The sequence below is a fragment of the Theobroma umbraticum genome, unplaced genomic scaffold (assembly GCF_002168275.2).
Source record: "Theobroma umbraticum cultivar Fairchild unplaced genomic scaffold, ASM216827v3 scaffold_239.0, whole genome shotgun sequence".
Classification (NCBI taxonomy): Eukaryota; Viridiplantae; Streptophyta; class Magnoliopsida; order Malvales; family Malvaceae; genus Theobroma; species Theobroma umbraticum.
Genome location: NW_018397279.1, coordinates 822502 through 845777, shown reverse-complemented (window position 1 = coordinate 845777; position 23276 = coordinate 822502). Strand labels below are relative to the sequence as shown.

The 23276-nt window shown below is 32.6% G+C and overlaps 3 protein-coding genes across 3 annotated transcripts; 2 read left to right on the top strand and 1 right to left on the bottom strand.

Annotated features, from left to right (window-relative positions):
* The first annotated feature begins 475 nt into the window (after positions 1-475).
* On the top strand, positions 476-4815 carry LOC110427914 (GPI transamidase component family protein / Gaa1-like family protein). The gene is made up of 6 exons (XM_021443555.2): positions 476-696; positions 803-894; positions 1194-1293; positions 1955-2813; positions 3035-3165; positions 3412-4815. The coding sequence occupies exons 1-6, from the start codon at positions 590-592 to the stop codon at positions 4274-4276; spliced, it is 2154 nt and encodes a 717-aa protein (XP_021299230.1). The 5' UTR covers positions 476-589; the 3' UTR covers positions 4277-4815.
* Positions 4816-7133: 2318 nt separating this feature from the next.
* Positions 7134-8967, top strand: LOC110427954 (RNI-like superfamily protein). Its single transcript, XM_021443617.2, has one exon. It carries the CDS (start codon positions 7281-7283, stop codon positions 8715-8717), a length of 1437 nt encoding a protein of 478 aa, XP_021299292.1. The 5' UTR covers positions 7134-7280; the 3' UTR covers positions 8718-8967.
* A 6941-nt stretch (positions 8968-15908) lies between these two features.
* LOC110427911 (cyclin-dependent kinase inhibitor SMR3-like protein) lies at positions 15909-16910 on the bottom strand. The gene has a single exon (XM_021443551.2). The coding sequence runs from the start codon at positions 16574-16576 to the stop codon at positions 16253-16255; it is 324 nt and encodes a 107-aa protein (XP_021299226.1). The 5' UTR covers positions 16577-16910; the 3' UTR covers positions 15909-16252.
* Between the last annotated feature and the right edge of the window lie 6366 nt (positions 16911-23276).

Here is a 23276-nt window from a genome sequence, read left to right as displayed (position 1 = left end):
ATAATTTATTTTTTGTCCCAGTTTTTTTTATTTTCTTTTTTATTATCTTTTTACTTCTAATGTTAAACACTTGTCAATTTTATTTAATAGTAAATGAAAACTTTAATGTTTAATTTTTTTTAAATCTCCCAACACATAGTGAAATTCTAAATATATTCCATTATCTAAGAATTTTCAACAAATTGATTATTTAAAATTTGATTTAATTTTTTATTATTGGTAGGATTTTCATATACATACATCATTAAAATGCATGTTATTGAAAACTTTAATGTTAAATTTTGAATAATTTATATTGAAAATTCCATATTAAATTTTTAGGATTTTATTTGATTTTATTTGAAAAAAGTAAATGGGCCAGATTTTCTGCAAAAAGAACTAAACGGGCCGAAAAGAATCCAGCCTGAAAACGACCCAACAACCTCCTTAGTCACACCCTCCGATCCGATCCATTTCTCTTCAAGGCTCGAAGAATTCCACCTTTCTGCCTTTCCTCGGCTCATCCAAGGTCCGCTTTCCTCGTTTTAGCTCTTCACAGCGAGAAGATTGCTACTGTAATCAGTCAAATTTCAATCTCCTCAAAAAAATCATGGCGGAAACCAAAGAGACAAGCGAGAAAGACGAAAAACCGAAGCCCAGAGTTAGGCCAATCGTTCGCCTCGGAATCTTCCTCATCTCTCACAGCTTCCTCGTGAGGTAGCCTTATTTACCTTTCACTTTATATAATTTGATTTTTCCATTTTTCTGCAATTTTGTTTTTAAAGTCTGTTATTAATGGGTTGTCGCTTTGATGATATTTCAGTGTCGTTTGCTGCACTGCTGGGGTTTTGGCTCTGTTTCTGTTGCCTGTTCTTGCTAAAAATACTTACATTTCCGAAAATGCTCTCATGCCAGGTTCCCTCCATTATCCTTTTCAGTTTAAATAATTTAAATCCGATGAAGTAGCTATTTTAGCTGTGTTCAAGTTAAGTTGAGTGAAATTTACTGTTTAGTTGGATGCCAAATGATAAAATAGAACTTTAGATTCATCCACAGAAAGAAAATGTTGATTTAAGTTTATCTTTTATATTAATTTTGTTATGCGTGTGATTTACTTTACAAGCATTGGATTCATTTCTTGGTTTATAATAGTGTTTGTTTATCGTATACATGTTCTTTATATTTAATGTGTGGCTTTTGTATTATTTATGCAGGTTCTGCGAGTCCAATGCTTTCCACTCAGCATGTTTCGGATGGAAATAAATTGGTGAAGGATCTAACTAGTTTAGACTTGAAATCTTCGGAAACAGGAATGTATGTGCTGATCCCATGTATATGCTTTTGTAGTCTTGGTTGCATAGTTTTTATTTTTGTGCGAAGAGTTTGAGTATTTTAGCATGTAGCATTTATAGAGAATCCTTTAGAATTTTATGCTTATGAGCAAGTTATAGTTGTCATGTCCGTTTTTTGCATATATGATGTTGTACACCTTTATTTAGAGTTCTTGTTAATTGATGTTGAACATGTATTATGGGGCTAAAGCTGGGCTAAGCTCAATTGACAGAGGCAAACCTGCTTATACACGAACATATGAAATCTTCTGAAAATTGTTTTAGGGCAGTAAATGAGCTGACCAAGTATATTATAGGCTACTTGATTCCGAATTTGCTTATGTATATGATGTAAAATAGATTAGGACTTGCCTTTTTTCTGTTTGTTTTGAGAAGCTTTTTCATGTGATATATTAGATATGCAACTGTTTCTTATAGTGTTAGACACTTGATACGCTGTTGTCAGTCTATGAAGATTAGTTGCTGTTTCTTTATGTTTTCTCTTCACCTTCTTGACATTTACATTTTTTGGTTTTGGGTTATAAGCTCGTAGTTATCCCTTACTTGACTTAACAATGCTTGGAAAAAATAGGTAAAAGAAATGTGATGCAATTCTGTTTACTTTGTTTATATTGCCATTTCAGAGAAAGTCAAAGAGTTATAGCACAGTACATGTTAGAATTGGGCGCTGAAGTTAGTTTTCATAAATTCCATGCTCAGTTGAATCAGTTTCATCCACTGCACTTTTTCTCTAGTCCTGATTCTGGAATAATACAAGAGAACTTCAGTTGTTCGTCCTATGGTATCAACACTGTTGGGATCATAAGAGCTCCTCGTGGTGATGGGAAGGAGGCTATTGTCTTGGTAACACCATACAATACCCTAAAGAGTGATCTTGGTGAGGCTGTATCTGTAGGAATTGCATATTCAGTATTTTCCTTGCTAACCCAAGTTACTTGGCTATCCAAGGATGTCATATGGCTTGTTGCTGATTCACGATATGGAGAATATGCAGCAGTTGCTGCTTGGTTAAGAGATTATCAGATTCCTAAATTCAGCAGTCTGAGTACACCAAATTCTGAGATGTGTCCAGATATTAATAATCTTTATGAATTGAAAATCAACTCGATTGCTGGAAGTAAATTTTCCAATAGTTTTAGACGTGCTGGGACTATGGCTGCTGCACTAGTCCTGAAGGTCAGTGATCAAAGTGAACAATATGAAGACACTATCAGCATTTATGCTGAGGCATCTAATGGACAGATGCCAAACTTGGATCTCATTAATGTTGTAAATTATTTGGCAGTGCATAGACAAGGTTTGCGTGTAAAGGTGGAGAAATTGTGGTCCCTTCTTAACTCCAGTTGGCTCAAAAGTTTGGGTGAAGTCTTTGAATCTCTCGGAAAAGTGGCTAAAAGCTTAAACCCAGAATGGAAATTTGGCATCCCAGCAACAGAGTATGTTGAAGGCACTGCTACACTTGCAAGTTCATTGTATTATCAGGTAGAGTAATATTCTTGTTTTGTCATTTATGATCTATCCGTTGTCTCCCTCCTTTTTTGGTTCATTTTTCCACAAATCTTCTATTTAAAATAGTATCAAATTGGATTAAGAAAAAATTTAAGGGGTTGCACATTTTTGGTTCTCTCTCTTCATGAAGACGATGTTTACTCTCTCTCTCTCTCTCTCTCTCTCTCTCTCTCCATATTGCCTATTTGCTGTAGGCACTAGGTGTACCAACAGGCCCTCATGGTGCTTTTCGTGACTACCAAGTTGATGCAATCACATTGGAGATTTCACCCAAATATTCACTGGATAAATTCAGACGCATTGACATTCTTCTTAGAGGTGGCAGGTGAGTGTTCATTCTCATTGCTTTCTGTTTCGATTTGCTATTGGGGTTCTCATCAATAAGTAGTTTTCAAAGTGAGAAATTAATCTTGAAATTTTAACTTCAGGTGATTTTTGAATGATTGAAGTTAAGATGTTCTATAGGCAGGTCTTTACCTTTAGATGGGTTTCTTAACTTGTAGATTAGCTGTATATAACTTGGTTTTTGTCACTTTCATTTTTCTGAAGCATTTCATGTTGCTCGGTGCAGGTTGATTGAAGGAGTTATACGATCAGTAAATAACCTCCTTGAGAAGTTTCACCAATCATTTTTCTTATACCTCTTAACATCTCCTAGTAAGTTTGTGTCAGTAGGGGTCTACATGATTGCATTTGCACTTCTCATTGCGCCACTTCCAATGGTTGCAGCTTCCCTTTACGTTGATGCAAATAGTTTGGATTCCAAAACTAATAAGTCCACTCCATCTACAATTGCTGACACTGGTGAGGGTGGTATCACCATCAGATCATGGAGGTGGCTTAATTCGGCAAAATTAGTTTTTGCTGTTCACGTATGGGGTGCTATTGTTTCATTACTTCCATATTTCATCTGCCAAATACCTGATTCCAGCCCAACAATCCGCTTCATGATCTGGGTTGTCCTTTCATTGATCAGTCTTCTAACCCTGTACTCAGTTCTAGCTTCTCCTTTTTCTTGCAATAATACTTCTCAAGAAAAAGAATGGGCTCTTGTGAAATCAGTGACCATCTCATATGTGTTCATTGGTTTGGGGCTCATGTCAGTCATTAATTTTGCTACTGCAGAAATTGGTGCTTTATTGATGGTCCCAATGTGTTTGCTGGCTCGACCTTTGAAGTTTGATCTTAGAGCTGGTAGTTTGAGAAGTTTTTCTAGAATGGTTTGTAATCTGGTTTTAGGGCTTATTGCTTTTCCTCCAGCTGCTTTTTTTCTGTTGAAAGGGATGCTTGAAGGTTTTGGCAGTGTCAATATTGGTGACTTCTGGATGTGGGTTGAGTCTCTTTGGGCATGGAACAGTGCTACATATATCTTCATTGGTATGGTATACTTGCCCTGTTGGGTATTATGCGTTCACATTTTGCTTCATACTTGTTGACACGGCTTAATTCTGTTCGGACCTGCAAATTGAAGATGAAGGGCATTTTAGTTCAATGTTTGTATTCTTACCTAATTGCAAACTTTTAATGAAAATTGGACTTGATCTGTAGAGCACATGCAATTGTTGTTTGTAAATGCTCTGGAACTCGGATGTTATGGGGCTGATTTTGGAATTAGATGGGTGGCTGGCACGCTGACAATGAGGTTTGACATACTTGTTATTGGTCTTTATGATTATCTTCGTCCGGAATCAACTCAAAATTTCCCCTCACAGCTAGAGCCTGGGCATGCAAATGCAAATAAGCTTAACCGGTGGCCACTAACGCAGAGGTACACTTTGGTCTGAAAGGAGGAAGCATCCATACATGTAGATTGCCTTCTTTAGGTGCATACTCTTCCACACACAAGTAAATGCTTGCATGCAAGTTTATGGTTGCACACTTCTTGAAATTTCTCTGAAAAAGATAGGTCATGAAAGAGAAAATCAGCCAGTATTTTATTGTATAATATTGGTCAAGTGGACATAGTTTCTTTGGATGCAAGGGAATCCTCTGTTGTTTTGCCTAATTCCCCAGTGGGGTATTATTTAAAAAAGGCGATTGCTTTGCACTGCTCTTTAAAGTAAATTTAAGTAGATGAAAGAAAATGATAAGGACTAGATGCCTTGCTGACCATTAGCTCCCAGCAGAATATGTTTGTTTTATTTGCCAACTTTGTTCTAGTTGAAGTGTTCTATTTGTCATGGATGAGCAAAAGATGCTGAGATATCTATGAACAACGCTTGATGCCCACTCAAAAGGTAAGGAACCTGTGACAGTAGCAACAGTTATTCTCTCTTAAAGATTGCAAATTGATGTCTATTGATTCTATGCTTCTGGTGGGAGTTTAATTGCAGGCTTATAAATGTTCTCATTGGGAATCCATTTTCGATTGCCTTTAACGGAGCCTTCCAAACACGCGCGCACGCACACAAACACAGGTTCAAATGAGTTCGAATGTATGATTTGAACTGCAAATTTGTATGTTGTTTTAGATAGGTTTTATTGTTAAGCAGTAATCATCATGAGAAGGCGACAAAAAGTCTGCCAGAAAAAGACTAGAGGCAAGGGAAACCGGCTTGAGGTTCTGACCTCAGCCTTTGCCTACCAAAAGCTACTAAACAACAAAACACATCCTTTTCTGAGGAAACACCCAAGATTAAAACATCACAGCACCTAGCTTTCTCCGAGAGAGCAGAAAAGGTTCAATTAGAATTAAAAATTGTAAAGAGGAAAAGGACAGATGACCCTGCTAAAGACCGCAAGGTGGTCACCTAATTTAGATCCAAAGCAATAAATTCCAGGGCAAAAATGGTAAACAAAAAACGAATTAGATTATAAGAGCGGGGAAAAAAGAATTATTCTGCCTTGAATATCAAACCAAACTGCACAAAAATCTGTCAAGGAAACAGGCAGTAGAATTCTAGTCAGAATTGATAAGCGTTGATGCAAAAACACAACACGTAAAATTAAGTGTAAAGAAAATCAGAAAAAAAAAAAAAGAAAAATATGCTAATTTTTCATTTTTGCATACGTTCGTGGGTATATAATAATTCATGTTCATCATGATGACGTGGAGAACAAAAGAAAAAGGTGGGTGGGACCTATTAGGCAAACCCTAAGCCCAAACGCGCTTTCTCAAGTGAAAGTTACCTGCCTCCAACATCAATTAGGAAGGAAAATATATCTCCTAGCTTGATTTTAGATTATATAATATTTATATATATATATACATTTAAGATAACAGTTTATTATTTTCCTTTGCCTCTAAGTAATAAAAAAAATTATTTGGATGATTTCATAAGTCATAAAGTATACCCTAAGGTTAGGTGATTAGATTTTTTTTTTAATTTGGTCAACTTTTCAAAATTTTTTTAACTTATACAGAAAAATGTGACAATTTTTTTTTAAAAAAGGAAATATATTATTTATGGTATGATTGGATCAGGATAACTTACTATATCAATATTAAAAAGTTTTCATAATGTTTTAAAAAAATTTTAATAAATTTTATTTTTTATTAAATTTAATTAAATTTTTATATTTTTATGTTTATCAAATCAGTTTTTATGAATAACCGTTGACGTGTATCCATGTTATGTTAATATAAAAATAACATATGATAATGTTATCATAATACATCATCAAGTCAGTGTCACATGATATAAAAAAATTTTAATTAAAAATAATTAATCGACTATTAGTTATAAGATTTATTTAGTTTAAAATGAAAATGAAAGAAATGGATTAAAAATAATAAATAAAAATTTATTTAAAAACTTTTATATAGTTTAAATTTTTTTTAAAATATTATGCTTAAAATATTCAAATAATCAATTTTTTTTCAACTTAAAGATACACAATAAAACAAAAAATCGATAATATGAAAAAAAAAAGAAAAGAAAATAAGTTGATAATTCAGACACATTGGACCTTCTTTTTTTTCAGTTGTCGTAATGGTTGATTACCTCAATTATCTATAAATTTTAATAAAGGATGAAAAACCCCAGAATCAGGAATAAATCTAGGTGAAGGAATATGTACAAAACTTTTGAAAAATCATTATCTTAAAGAGAAAAGCATTCCCCTGAATGTAGCAGTAACTTCCAAGTTCCAATCTTTCAAAATTGGAGAGAAAGTCAGAGACAGTTTCCTGTTTCCATGGAGAGAAGCCACATCTTTTAACTCCTCCAACAACAGCATGTCTTGCACGCGCTTCAATCTGCGGTTAGCCCAAATTATCAATCTCCCTCTGCAATCGAAACCCAACTTTCTCTCTCACCTAATCATCACAATTCAAACTTTAAATCACAGCCAGACAGACAGTTGTCAACACCAATAACAAAACAAAGAGCTCAAAGCCTCAGGAAAACATGGGAACTTCTTGGTAGGTGTCAGAAGAGGAAAAACAAAGAAGACCCAGAAAAGAAAACTCTTGAAGTTTGAAGAGTTTGCAAGAAGATTATGGATACCGTGTTATGTGATGAACTACTGCAAGAGATATTTAGAAGACTGCCATCAACTCCATCATCTTCTTTATCAGTTTCTTTAGTTTCCAAGCGTTGGCTTAACCTTTACAGGAGCTCAAAAACTTCTCTTTCTCTCAGGTTCCTTCCACATGCTTCTGTGATTGTTTCTCTGTCTTCTCTTCTTTCTTATTACCCTTCTCTTTCTTCTCTTTCTCTTGTTTTATCTGATGCCACCACCACCTATACCTCCAAGAATTCAAGCACTGCCTTTTATGATCACCTGCTTCTTGTAGTTTCTTCTTCTTGTTCTAACCTGCATCATCTCAGGTTCTTAGCTGGTCCAGTTTCTGTTTCTTCTTTATTGTCTCTATCGAAAGCTTGTTCCCACCTTACTTCTATTACCGTTTCCTTATCTAGGCCTCTTTATTTCAACTGGGTTGTTTCATTTTCTTGTTTAAAGGAGTTATGTTTATATGTATGCTCTACTGATGGTGTTGATGATGAAGTTGGGGGAATTCGGTTGTGTTTAAATGAGGAATTGGATGCAGAATTCGGTTTAGAAAGTCTTTGCTTGTCAGGAATTCAGGCAGATGATAAGGGTGTTGGTTGGCTATGGAGGAACTGCAAAAGGCTTAAGAAATTGCAGCTAAAGAGCTGTGAGAGTATTGGTGATGGAGAGTCTTTTTCCTCATTTATCTTGTGCGTGGAAGGTCTTCAAGAACTGGAGCTAAGGAAATGTAGGAGTGTAGTTGATGGGGTGTTACTAAGATTGGCTGAGAATTGTGCTTCTTTGAACTCTCTGTTGGTTTATGATGGAGGCAGCAGAGAGGGTTTGCTGGAATTCATAAGCACTTGCAGGTGTAATCTGCAGAAGCTCGACCTTAGGTTACCGCTAGACCTCAAAAATGATCACCTCTTAGCTGTTGCTATGAATTTAAGAGGTCTGTCAACACTCAGGCTTCAAAGTTGCTGTCTTGTTACTGGTGAAGGTCTAAAGACTCTCGGGACTGCCTTGCATTCTAGTCTTGAAGAATTGGCCTTAATAAATTGTGATGTTGTTGAAAGAGAGCCAGGGTTGCTAGCCACACTGGGGCAGAATTTGAGGATGCTGAGGAAATTGGACTTGTCTTATAATGAGACGTTGCTTGATAAGGAGTTCATTTCTATGTTAGTTTCTTGCCATCATCTGACTGAATTGAAGTTGAGAGGGTGCAGAAGGCTAACTGCTACTGCCTTGGTTTCTATATCTAAGACCTGCAAGCGTTTGGAAAGTGTAGATATTATGAATTGTCCTGGGATTGAAGCTCAGGCTGTCGAGTTCTTTGTCTTGAATTGTCCACAGCTGAGACAGATGCAGATTGAGGAGAGCAAGCTCTCAGTCATTTCAAGGACATGGGCATTGCATAAAGTTATAGAGGTAACTAGTGGTTGATGAGTTCATGATTGAAGTACATAATTAAATTATTGAAGTTCCAACAGAATTGCTATATACCACAAAACTCAGCTTGTTTGCTGTAAATATTTCATTTCTTCAGGTCATGGAATAGAAAGAGCTGCTTTGCTCTCTAAATAATCGATGTCTCTACAAAATCTTTGATATTGTAATAAGCTAACTGCAATAAAACTTGAATGTTGTTCTATTTGGAAATTGAAACGGGGAAAAATCATTGTTTCTTATGATATGTTGGTTTCTCTATGGAATACTGACACTGCACCAATTATACTTATGCCTTAAATCATTTCATATTCATGGTGCTTGTATGTTTATGCGTTCATTGAGTATAAATGTTTATCAAATAAAGTAGTACTCGAGAGGCAAGGTATTCCGTTGAGTCAAATTTTCTCTCGATATTAGATTGAAAGCAAAGCCAGTTAGCCTCCCCTGTTCTCTGGTTGCTCACTGATAGAAATTTACTGTGGTTATCTTTAAAGTAATGAACCTTTGAAATAATAAATTTGTCTCCCTCGATGGGGAATTGAAATTTGTTTCCTCAAGCACTCTGATATCTTATTCATGGAGGGATATAAGGGCAAATTCGGCTGTTGACATGTTTACATCAGGAAATGATCATAACATACTATGTAAAGAAGGAAGATATTTTCATTGATACGATAGCTTGCAATTGTCAGCAATGCAAAAAGGTGAGCACTTGTTACCAACCAGACCAATGAAACCATCAGGTAAGTCAGATGTAATGGTAATTTGGCTTTAAATTTTGCAATAGTTTGGAGAGATTTGGTAATGGCAAATTCGTTTGTCTGCAATGCATCAACAGGAAGAGTTAAAATGTTTTGCTCTCAAGCGCATAGTCCACCGGTTAAAACACGTTTCAGAGTATTAGAAAATCTTGATCTATCGAATCCAAAACTCCGATGCCATGTTACGAGAAGAGAAATCTTGTATTATATAAAATTTTATATCTTTAACACAAAGCTTCAAGAATTTACGCTAAGCCTATTTTACTTACATGTGGAAAAGAGGGTGCTGCAATCGTTCAATATGCAATCATATCCTAAATTACTCTACAAGGATATCCATGTTTCTTTCAGCAGCAATGAGTAGTATATTTTCTGGTAGCCAGGGCAGATCATTCTCAGATTTGGTAATTGCAGAGTACTTCAGGGGCAGAATGTTTCTTGGTGGCCTTGTGTTCTGTTTGAATGGTTATCAGATCTTCATTCAGTCAGCTCCCCACAAGGGGAATGATGATACATGATGCAAGTCATCCATGGCTTCCACTGTCCATGATTACCAATACTCAAAACTGACCTGATCTACTTATCTATTTACCAGCAGCAAATTGTGTGTTGGGGGCTAGTAACAAGGACTCTGATGAAACTTGAGCTGTCTTAATAAATCCTGGAAATTGACCAGCAGCATTCCCGCATGTTTCTTCTCTCCCATATGTTGCTGTCAATGGAACCTTACTTTCGGCAAAAGCGAGGTAGGTTGGCCATTATGTCATTCCTTTCAGCTTCAACTAGGATCTTTTCTGTTTTCTTCTTTATAACCGGATTGTCTTTCCATCCATTACATGCCTAGTTAATGTTGTAGATAAATGTCTTCATCATACATGAAGCTGATGCTTTTGTTGCTCGCTTGCCATCTTTTCTGCTCATTCCTCCTCCTGATTCCCTTGTGTTTTCTAGGAAGCCTGATTGACCAAGGCTTAACTCCAAGCCCAACTAGATTATATGCGTTTCCAACGTTTTTAGCCCATGGGAGTTGAGCCATCCTGAACCTAAACTGGAGCAACTGGTCAGCCCAAGAGCTAATGCGGTAGGTTCCAATCTTTTTATATCACGATTTCATTTTTTTTTAATTTAAAATATATATTTATTAAATAGACATCAAAATTTTGATCTTATATGTGTCTAAATGCAAGATTTTATATTTTTATGTCTTGATTTATTGTATATTAGACAAATTACAAAATTATGTTAAAAAGTATAATATTTTAAAAGAATAAAATTTAAATAAATATTTATTTTTTATTATGTTCAATTAAAATTTTATATTTTTATTTTAGATCAATTAAGTCTTTAAAGATTAACTGTTATTTAACTATTATGAATCAAAACGTCACTTGTTATTTTTCTGTTCATGTAACATTAATATGAAAAGTAAAAAATATCACACAGTTATATCAGCATGTAACATCATGAGATAAGTTAATTTTAACCTATCGATAGTTGTGTTATAATAGTAATTCAACGTAATACAAAAAAAACACTTGATTTGTACAATTGATTATTGTGTTTAGTTGAAAAGTTAATGATGTGAAATTAACGTGTTTTTAATTAGGATTAAACACCTCTAAATCAAAATTGGAGTCAAAAACGACGGACGTGCGGGTCACCCGATTACCAACTTGCAATAGGAATTTTTTGACCCCTGAACGGCACGTGACATAAGTCCAACCCTTACAACAAATGAGCCATGTGGGCCTCTTTAAAACATATAATTCCGATCGAGGAATAAGTAGAATCCTTTACAAATGACTTAAATATGTGATCAAATATAATAAATAATAAAGTGGTTTTGTTATAACGGTCCACTAAGATTCAGTTTTTTATCACTTCAATTCTTAAAAAAAAAACATAACGTCATCATTCACTATAAAATATTAATATTTTATATTAATATTATATAAAATAATAAATAATAAATAATATTTTGATTAATTATTATTAATTAAAAAAATTATTTAATTTAAAATAAAAATAAAAATATTTAATTAAATTGAATAAAATATTAAAAATTTATTTAATTTTTTAAAATAATTCAAAAATTTTTTCTGAATATTTTGTCAACTTAAAACCATTGAAACGGAAAAAGCTTTGTTTTTAGGAAGAGCTTACTTCAAACACGGTACCTTGTATCTGTATTTTTGGACGCCCACAGACCACAAACTTTTACTTTTTGACTCTTTTCAGGATTATGGTAAATTTTTCAACATTACACGTGTACTTGAAAATATGTGCATAATAAAAATATTTATGTGTATATATATATATTTATTTATATATAAAAAAAACATAATCAAAGTAAAAGCGCACACGTTTTTGACAAACATACCTCACCAAACAATACCCTTGCATTTCAGCTTCTTAATCAAATCAAACAGATCAAAATTTAGATCAATCAAGCCAATCCGGTCCCTACTAAGCGGAAGAAAAAAAACGCATAAAGCATGAGAAAAGAAAAAGTCAACCAAGTGTACGTCTCCAATCATGTGGGACCTACTAAGTAGGGCCCACTACGGTTTATATTGGAACACCCAGTGGGCCCACTGATTCAGCCCACAAAAATGGGCAGCCGCCATATATAGCCCTGCATTCATGTCCGCAAACTAGGGTTAAAAAAAAAACAAAGCCCAGCCGTCATAGCCCCGCTTTTCCCGGGCTAAATTCTTTTTTGATTTTTTTTTTGGCGGGAAACAATCCCTAAAATTGATACCCTAAGGGCAATTTTCCCGCCAAAATAAAAAAAATGGAAAAAAATATACCCGGGCAGCCGCAGCTGGGCAGACCCCCCAAGGGGGGCAGCCCCAGAGGGGGAGCGCGGGGACTAAACACCAAAAAAATCAGAGAATCAAAACCGCGTCAAACCCAAAAAGAAAGCCGATGATTGGTCTGTCAAATGGGTAGGGTACTACTCGTGTCCTAACTCATAATTCAATTAATTTTATTGGTTTAGAATCTTCTTTCTCTTAGGATTCCTGGCTCTGCCCATGTGTACATGTCTACATTGGATTCCCCCCTTTTCTCTCAACTTTGTTCTTAGACCAATCCGTCTCCTCCTTTTCTTTCTACATTAATTAGCTCAAACCCAAACCATTATTTCGGTTTAGACGGCTTCTTTTGTGGCAGCAAAATCTTCAAGTCCTTGTGAAGTGTGTACATTTTGTTGCAAAATGTAATAATGAAATGCAATTCAAGTCAATAATGTTGAAGATAGTTTATGGGGTTCAAGTTTTCTTAATGGAATGGGTAAGGAAAGAACACAGATTTTGTCCTTGACTGATCAGCCTTTCAACTATACAAACTAGTAGGTCAAATTGATTGAAGAATTAGAAGGAGAAAGCAGCATTTATATTTCACTATAACTATTATAGGACAATGATATTTTTTTTGTCTCCTTTTTGTATTCCCATCCTTTATTCTTTTTGTTTAATACTTTTAATCCAAATATTTATATTTATCGTTAAATCCAATACTCGAAAGAATATATTAATACTTGTGCTTATATTCGACTAGTTTTTTATGCCTACTAATCTAAACAATTTTACCATGATTGGTAGCATATAATGATCCCAATAAAATTTTGAATTGAATTATCAAAATGTTTTGAAGTTTAGATTTTTGTCAAGATTCCCTCTGCACAAGGGGGGAACAGGATATTATACATGGTAGTTAGCAAAATGCACTATCTACCAAGTATTCCCCAGAGTGTGCATTGGTTGAAGCTTGTTTTAAAAGCTTTCCCCACTCTTATGTAACCAATAAGGACTTCCTGCCATCTGATCTCTCAAAATAAGATACTATGTTCAGCCAAGATTGGCTCCTTATTGTGCTTGTGGGAGAAAGTGATGCCCCATATGGTTCAGTATCTCCAACCTCACTTAGTTTTAGAGATTGTGATCAATGGAACAATAATTCTCCAACTAGTGCTAAACAATTGGTTTGTCCTAGGTTTGGAGTTACTTAGGGTCCCCCTTCAAACTTCAGTCTGAAGAAAAACAATCCTTGCTTATCCCCATCTCAAGATTGTTTTATCATTTTTAACATTAAAATAGCTTGAAAACACCAGCATTATGGTGTCCAATACTTTAGTTTACGCTCTATCCCCATTATTGGTCATAACAATGTGGCAATTGGGTGATGGATGATAGGAGGGAAACTGTTAAAACTGAGTAATAAATTGAACTGCAAGTAGCTCTTCTAATGTCCTTGTCAAGTTTGCTGGTTTTGTATTTGGTCCCCACAGACAAGGAAAATAAATCATGAAGGTTGCCCACTAAGATTTGCTGAGAAGGCATTAGGCCAAGACATGCAGAAGTCATTCACCTGGATGTAGCTTACTTAAGGGATGAGTCCATTTCAGGATGGAAACGCTATGAGACAAGAGCAGTTACTTTCATTGCTCGAGGGGATCCCTTGTTTATCTGCATGAACCCCTTTCTTTAAAGTAGAAGGCCAAAAAGCTTTTTATTTTTCTTTTGATTTTATTTGTCAAAAAGAACAAAAAGACACCCTTAAAAAGCCATTGATTCTATAGCTGATCATGCAAAGAATTTGAAAGATTAATTGTATTATTTATGAAGGAGCAGTTCACATTCACTGGCATAGGCTTTCTGAAATCGTATTACACTACATACAAAACCGAGGGAAAGAAAAAAGTTAGTAGATAAAATCTGTTGCTTCCCACCTGGGGACAACAGGAAAAGCCATAAGTAATTAGGTGAAAGAAATATACTGATTACCTAATACAAACAAGCTAAGTTCATGTGACATCTGTTTACACAGTAACACTTAGGGTGAACACTGTAATCCAGAATGAGTACAATTATCTGACAAAGTTACTTAAGAGACCATAAATTTCTAGTACAGCTTTACTACTATATGCTTTCTTAAAGGAAGCTAATCCCTAGAAGCCCTTTGTTTAATATGCAAAGAGAACCTTAAGATAAGGTTAAACTCTCTCCCACCCTCCCATTATCATCTTTTAGACAAATGGCTTGATCATGCACAGTATATCCTGTCTACTCCATTGTAAACAAATCTAGGTTTTTGTTGTGTGATAAACATGCCTGAAAATCTTATCCACTAACCATATCAGCTTTGGAATAATAAAGCTTTTAAGTTCACAAGCTATGCTTGCCATCAAGTGGTTTGAAAAATACTCACAAAAGTAAACAACACTCCCCCCCCCCCCCCCCCCCCCCTTCCTAGCTAGCCCTGCATTGGATTCCATCGTTTTAACTTGATGGACACTGGAAAAACATGTACAAATTTGGGTTAGTCAATGGAGAATATTATACATATATATATATATACACACACAAGTAAAGTGAACAGTAAAGCTACAATCAACCCAGTTGAAACCTGTTTGGTTTAAGGATCTCTGACCCTTTACCACACCATGGGCATGAAGACAAGACTTCATTACCTCCAAATAAATAATATTTTGATGGTACTTGATACCAATTCCAAAATTAACGCCTAAAAGACTAAAGAGTTTCTCGTTGTCAAAAAAACAAAAACCCCACATAGGATTCTAATCTACTGCTCAATATTACTTTGTCTTTTTATGATCAGAGAAAGCATAAGCAGCAACTTGGGGTTTGCCATGGAGTTCCAGGGGAGCTATTGGGTGGTGGGTCAGGTTAAGTGGGGCAGATAGGAAGATTAAAGATGGGTTTGGCAGAGCATGAAAGAAGTACTTGGGCTCTAAGAATATTTGGAGGAGGGATTGGCCAGTCAATCACAAAATTATGTTGAAGCATCCCTGCTGTGGCATCTCAGCCATGTAAAAGATTTACTTTACAATATTTGTTGGGACACCTAGAACTTTTGCCCTTGCGTATGCCAAAAACCTATGTACTCTACACGTGTATTTTTGTGTGGAGTGAAGTACTCAGAAAGAGAGAGTTGAAAGAAAATTGGAATAAGTGCAAAATTGATATGAGATTCCTTGCCATTTTTTACTGGAAATATCTATGCCAATCATTTACTGAGACCCTGCCTGACCGGTAAATGGAGCAAAGATTTTGATGACCAAAGACCACAGACGCTTGTGATGAATTATAGACTGTTGTGGAGCAAATTTGAAGGCAACTGTGCTCGGTGGCTCTACCTGCAAACCACTTTTCTTCCTTATTACACGTTACAAACCAGATTGTCTAGCTAAACTTGAATGACGAAAAACCAAAACTTTTCTTATAATCTTCAAGCTTCAATTCAAACACCTAAATGTCGTGGAGCGAATTTGAAGGCAACTGAGCTCAGTGGCTCAACCTGCAGACCACTTTTCTACCTTACTACAAGTTACAAACCAGATTCTCTAGCTAAACTCGAATGACCAAAAACCAAAACGTTTCTAATAATCTTCAAGCTTCAATTCAAACATCTAAAGCGGTACAAGAAGACCCATAATCCATACCATTCCACTCCATTCCAATACAAGCACCAAGAGAAAAAAGTATGAACCACTACTAGCTAAATAAAGCAAGAAACTTGAGAATATATAAAACCAAAAAAAAAAAAAAGAACTTCAACTGAACTAAAGTAAACTAAACTAGTCATTTAATATCATATCTTTGTACACCTTCAACTCTTCTCCACTATATTGATTAGAGGAGTTACTAATGCAAAAGGAAAAAAAAAAAAAGGCACAACAAAACCTCCTAACCTAAAAGCTCAAACTTTTACTCTAAGGGAAAAGAAGGAAAGCTAATTTGAAACTCAATTTGCTTTCTCAACATGAAGCTTAAATACTGTTTCCAAATCAGGAGGAGTAAAGAACTCCCGAACTCCAGTGTAATGGCATCTTGAAGGAGGCCTTCGCTTTCTTGGAGCAGGAGGGCAAGGTAGTTTGTCTGGTATTCTTGCTTCTTTTGAAGTTGGAGTGGTTGAACATGCTTCTTCTTCATCTTCTTCGATTTCTTTTCCTCTTGGTTTTGTGTTTATTGGCTTCAATGAAGTCCTTATAGCAATACCGGCTATTACCCATTTCTTCCCTTCAGAGTCTAATGCTCCATCTACTTGTGGCTTTTTGGAGAACCCCATTTGTAATCAGAACAGAAGGAGGGATTTTGAGTGAGGAAATGGTTGGTTTTTTGTATGAGAATGACTCAAAACAGAACAAAACAGAGCAATCCAAGAGAAAGGGAACCGAACCAAAGCTGCGAAAGGGTGATGTCTTTGACCGAAACCAGCCACAAAATGGAAACAAAGAAGAGAAAAAAGACGAGTTTTTGATCAAAGGAATCAAAACAAATGAAGAGGCAGAGAGAATGGAATAAAAGAAAAGGAGAGAGCTTTGAACGAGGGGGAAAAGAGAGAGTTTTTGAGGGAAAATAAGAAAGAGTTGTGTCAAAGAGAAAGAGGCGTTTATATTAACTTTGATTTCTTAAAAGAGATTGGAGAGAGAGCGAGCGAGACAGAGTTGTCACCTTAAGAGAGAGAAACAAGGGGGGCTGCCCGGACATTTACGGGCAGCCAAAACCGAGTGAAGAAAAATATTTTGGCGCCAAATTTTTGGTATGCTAATGAGCAACGGCTCTTTTTCCCGCCGAGATTACGGGCGGTTTCCCGTTTTGCCCTTTGTTTTGACATTATTGATTCCTGGGAACTGATGCTGCCCAGTCAGGGCACAATCACCGGCGTACTGGCTAAAGGAATTACCAAACGACGTCGTTTACGCAACAGCAGAGCGGGCTGAGCATGAGCATTTCCTTTGATTAGCCCATTAAAATGTCCATGGATAGATTGACCCTATGGTAGGAAAATATGCCATATTTAGTGAAATTTCCGTCACTAAATTGATTTAATTCTCTCATTTGATATGTTTTACTCTTGGGACTACTACTAAAATACCTTTAAGATGTGCGTATAGGACGTATCCAAACCACATACGTATTGTGATTATTCATTATTAATTCATATTTAATATTAATTCATATTTAATAAATAACACGTACATTGTATTTTTGTAAAGATTTCATACATTATATATTCAAATACTTATACACAATCAAACTTTTTTTTATTATGTTACATATTCGTCTTCTCTTAATAAACGGAAACCTCAATTCTCCACTACACATGTAATATCAATTCCTTTATATAATACCCAAATGATTTTCAATACTTAAATTGATTAAAATGCTTTTAAAATTTTAAATCACAATATGCAAAAAAGACAGATTTTATTTTATATTACAAATGCCCTATCATAACAATTTATTTGAAGCTAATTAAAGTTTAAAATTATATGAATCCTATTCATATGTAAAAAAAAAAAAACCCCTCACATCCTTTTTTTTTATTTTAAATTTCCCAAATTTTAAATTTCAAAATTCAAAAAAAAGAGAACTAATTATAGCATAAGGTTTGACTTGTAATGATCAACACGTGTGCATGTTTGGACCAAAAGGCAAAAAGAAAAATGGTAGAAATCAAATTAAGTCCATACCATATTATTGAATGTAAAATTAATGGGTTGTACTTGGTGGGAGTAAGGGAATCCTATGCGTGGGTTGAACCAGTCCGACAAAGGAGTAAATCCTCCCAGGAATTTATAGACAAATATCCGACCATTTTTTCCCAACACTATATTGCAAATTCAATGCTTTGATTTCATGTGAGTAATATTAATATTAATATTAATATTAATAAAAAGAATTCAATGTCAAAAATTTATACCATTAATTATACCCAAGAGAAATTATATCTGTTGCTTTCATTTATAAAGCTAGTGTCTACTATGGTTCTAGGTTTCAGCTAATGAATAATTCTCATTACTATGCTTCACCAGTCCACCTTACATTATAACATTAATGTTACAAAAGAAAATGCAGTCGTATTTGTCAAATTCAGTTGCCGTGAGAGATTGTTCATATTACACCTTTTGTTTTTTGTTTGTTTGTTGCGTGCACGGTAAAATAACTTAATTTATTTTTTGGATATAATATTTTTTATTTTTTTGAATTATTTAAATAAAAATAAAAAATTATTTTTTAATTACATTCAATCCAATTTATATATTTTTATTTTTATCAATTAAGGTATTATAACTAACAGTTGACTAATTATTAATAATTAAAATATCAATTATCATTTTATTTTCACATGATGCTAACATGATAGTGGTGTAAAAAATAAAAAATATTATATGATCATGTTATTATGTCACGTCATCATTCATTATAACATGTTAAGTGACATAAAATGATAAATAATATTTTGATAAAAAATAATTAGATAATCATTAATCATTAATGCTTGAATTGATTGCAATAAAAATTTATTTTAATTTTTCTAAATATACAGTTAAATCTCTAAAAATTAAAATTTTTGAGATCCTGAAAATTTATTAATTAATCGATATGTTAGTTAATCAATAAATTAATAATTTATTAAGATATTATTTATCTCTTTTTTTTTTAAACATTGAACTTAATATATCTATTGTGTATTGTGATTATAAGAATATTACTTAATTACTGAATTACAAATTATCATTATTCTATATATTTGTTTAACTAAAACAAGTTAATGAATGTAATTAGTCTTATTAAATAAAGTCATAGATCTATCTATTTGGTAAATATGTCATAAGAAATGACAAAGAACGTGAAATTGAATATGATAGTTTCATATTAGAGTTTGACTCTGGTAAAGATGCATTCAAAGCAACAATTATATTGCATAATTTTCTCTTGTAATATGATAATACGTTAAAAAAAATTAAAGATGAGATTTAAAAAGACATTAATTTCAAGAGAAAATAAATAATATTAGAATCATATTTTATAAATATCTCATAATTGAGTTATGTATATATGTAATTTTGATATATAAAGATATTATTAATTTATATATCAAATGGGACGTACTTATTTTTTTAACAATGTATTATCTTATAAATTTAGTTAATTATTAATTGACCACATTGATCCTAAGTTGAGACTTATCAAAAATATTATTTAATAAAAATTATTAATTTATCAAGTATTAATTTTTAGAAATTATACTATATATATATATATATATACATATAAGGATAAGCTATATGCACACCCCTTTTTACTTTTTCCACAATAATTTGTGACTTCTTTTGTCTCAATTAGTACTACGTGGATAACTTTTATTTCCATAAGAAGCTAGAGTATTAATTTAGTTCAATAAAATTATAAACAAAAATTCTAAAATTTGAACAATTAGACTAACTTTGAATTGAGAATATATTTTGATAATTTTATTAAATAAAATTAATATTCTAACATTTTGTGGAAACATAAATTATTCACAGGGTACTAATTGAAAACCAAAAACTATAAAATATCATTTGAAAAAAAAATAAAATTACAAGATATGTAAATAAAGTTTACCTTATATTTTAATAACATATTAACATTTCTTTTCGACTATGAAAAGTTAATTTATTCATAAATTTTAAATATTTATTTTATCTTACAAAATGAAAGCAACGATATGAGTAAACATAAGTTACTTACAAAGAAAAATATAAACACACGATGAATGATTTTTTTTTTTTGGTATAATGTTTAAACTATTTGAAACATTTAAATAAGTTATTTTTATTATATTTAATTAACTTTTTATATTTTTATCTTTGATTAAATAAGTTCTTATGATCAACACTTGACTAATTACTATTAATTAAAATATTATTTATTTTTTATGCTTACGTGATGTGATGTTAATGTAAAAAATGAAAATATTACATAATCATATTAGTAAGTTACATTATTATCAATAATGATATATTAATATATTATATTAATATTATGTGATATAAATAAAAAATTATTTTTAATTTTTAAAAAATAATTTAAAATTTTTTTAAGTATTATATTTCTCAACGAGTTTTAGGGAAAGCAATGATGGAAAACATTGGAAGGTGACAGGCAATAACTGGAGCAAAGAGGAATCGAGGACCACCAATTGAAAGAAAGCAAACAACCAAATGAATAGAGTTAGGAGGGGGGTTTGATTTCTTGCGGAGAGGAGCCCCCGCCCCGTTACTAAGTTGCGAAGCATGCTCTCAAGAATGACGACATGCATGAGATCTTTGGCGGGCAGTCGGCGGCCCCCCATGAAATCTTGATGGTGGGGGTGGCGAATGGGCGGCAGAGGCGGCCTTAACCATCCAAAAAAAATAAACAAGTCAAAGAAGTGCTGACAGGGCTCCACCTTAGGTCACTAGGCTGGCCGCCACTCTATATTCTGTGAGGCCGTAATCACATGCTTGTCTTCTCATCTGCGGGTCCCCCGAATTTCCAGCCATGAATTGGAATTGCAGCGTCTGACAAGGGCCATATTCTTACTCTTTCATTCATTGGTTTACGAATATAAAGTTTATCAACTGTACAAAATAGTACAGACCGTCTATAAATGAAAAGAGATTTATGAGAAAGGAAAAACATATCTCATACCATTTAAAGTAAGGAATTATATCTATAAAAAATATATTGGATTTTTCTAAAAATTTGGATTTAAGAGTTTCAATCTCGATTTGATCCAAAGTTTAATAAAATTATATTTTATGTCTAAAACCATTTTGAATTAAATTCGATATAATATCTAAAAAAAATTTAAATAATTTCTTATTTTCTTATTATGTTTAATCAAAGACTTTTATTTTTATTTTAAGTTCAATACACTTTTATTTCTAACGGTTGATTAATTATTATTAGTCAAAGTACAGTACTTATCGTTTTATAGCACATAGTGCTGATGTAATATTTTGAAATGTCATAATAGATAATGATGTATCATACTGACATAGCATTATGACATACCCAAGTAATATTTTCACTTTTCATATTAACATGTTAATATCACGTGGATATAAAAAATGATAAGTGACATTTTAATTTATAATTGTTAATCAATTGTTAGTTATAAAAGCCTATTTGAAATGAATTAAATATATTGAAACTCGATTAAACGTAATATAAAGAAAAAAAGTTTATTTGAATTTTTTTAAATAATTTAACTTTTTAAAAATATTATATCATTAAATTTTGAATATTTGAGTTTTAAATCCTTTTATGGTTGTTATTGAAGTTGAATATTTAAGACGGATATTTGACCTAAAATTAATTGGTAATAGATGAAGAAGTCGTTATTACTTTTATATATTCAAAATATTTTGAGATTTCATTTATCACCATTTAATACTCCCTTGGCATGTAAGGTTCATAAACCTATTGCATGATATGAATCAATGAAAAAAAGATCTATAAAGGGGTCAATGAATGGGTGGCAACACTTAAATTTAATGTCATTAAATTTTTAAGGTAAACATTCAATCTAAAATTATTTAGATATATTTATATATCCAAAATAACTCTAAGGAATTTGAATTATAGTTTAGCAATACAATCCCAATTCATGCAACCCTGTACGAATTGAATTCTAACATTGTTCATGGGAATGTGGAGTTTCCAAATATTTCGATTCATCTATCGTTCAATACTATGGGACCAAATTCTGTCAATTTTAGGTTCGAATAAAAATTAAACTTATCACATAATATGAATCAATGAAAAAGATATTAATAAAGGGATCAATGAATGGGCAATAGGGGCAAAGCTAGTCAATTTTTGTTGGGGGTCAAAAGACAAAAAAATAAGGGTTAAAAATTTTAAAAATTAATATTTTGAAATTAACCAATAATAAAAAACTTGATAATAGAAAATAATTTTATATAACATATAAATCAAGAAAAAAATAGACTTATAGTAATCTTTTAAGAAAGTTGTGCTCTATTTCTTAAATTTAAATTTATCAATTATTAATTATGTATTGAAAAACATCTATTTTTTTAAGATTGAGTCTTTCGCATTTTGATTCACGTTGCTATTGTTCATGAGTTGAATCATTAAGATTCAATGGCTTAAATATAGGAGAATCATTTAAATAATTTATATATTTTCTTTTAAAAAATTTGTCAATTGTTTTGAACTTTCTTATCTTTGATTAAACTTGAAAAAAAAATTAATATCATCAACCTCCAATATTCTTATTTATTTCTATTTAAACATATAATACTAAATAAAAAACTATAATACATAAGATATAAATAGTTAAATACGATATACTAGATTAATAATTTTCTCCTATATAATCAGAATTGTTTGAAGATTATATATTCAAAATAATTTTTTTTCAACTAAATATAAAATGTAAAATATATTAAAAAGATATATTTAAGATAATTTCTTCTTACATAATTAGGATTAATAAAAAATGATACATTGATGAAATTTTAAGTAATAATGCAATACTACAACTTATATTTAAGAGCTATATAATAATTTATTAATTTTTAAATACTACAATCATAAAAAATAAAATTCACATAATAGGAAAAAAAATGGCAAGTAGAAGATATAACCCATATATGACATAATAAAAAAGAATATGGTTGATGATTAATTGAAATTTTGATAAGAAAATCTATAAAAACTTAAAACATACTATACTTGCATGTAACAAATTTAACACTATTTCTTTCTATCTATTTCTCGCATATCATCATCGATTTATGAACCAAAAAGCAGCATCATTGGGTTTATTGATTTATATTCACATAATCTCAAAGTTGATGGGTTAAAATTATACAAGTGAAATCTGTAAATCAAAACACTGCTCAGAGTTGTTACATACCATACTTGCATGTAACAAATTTATTAAATGACATGATTTAAACATGACATGCAATTTAATCTCTACC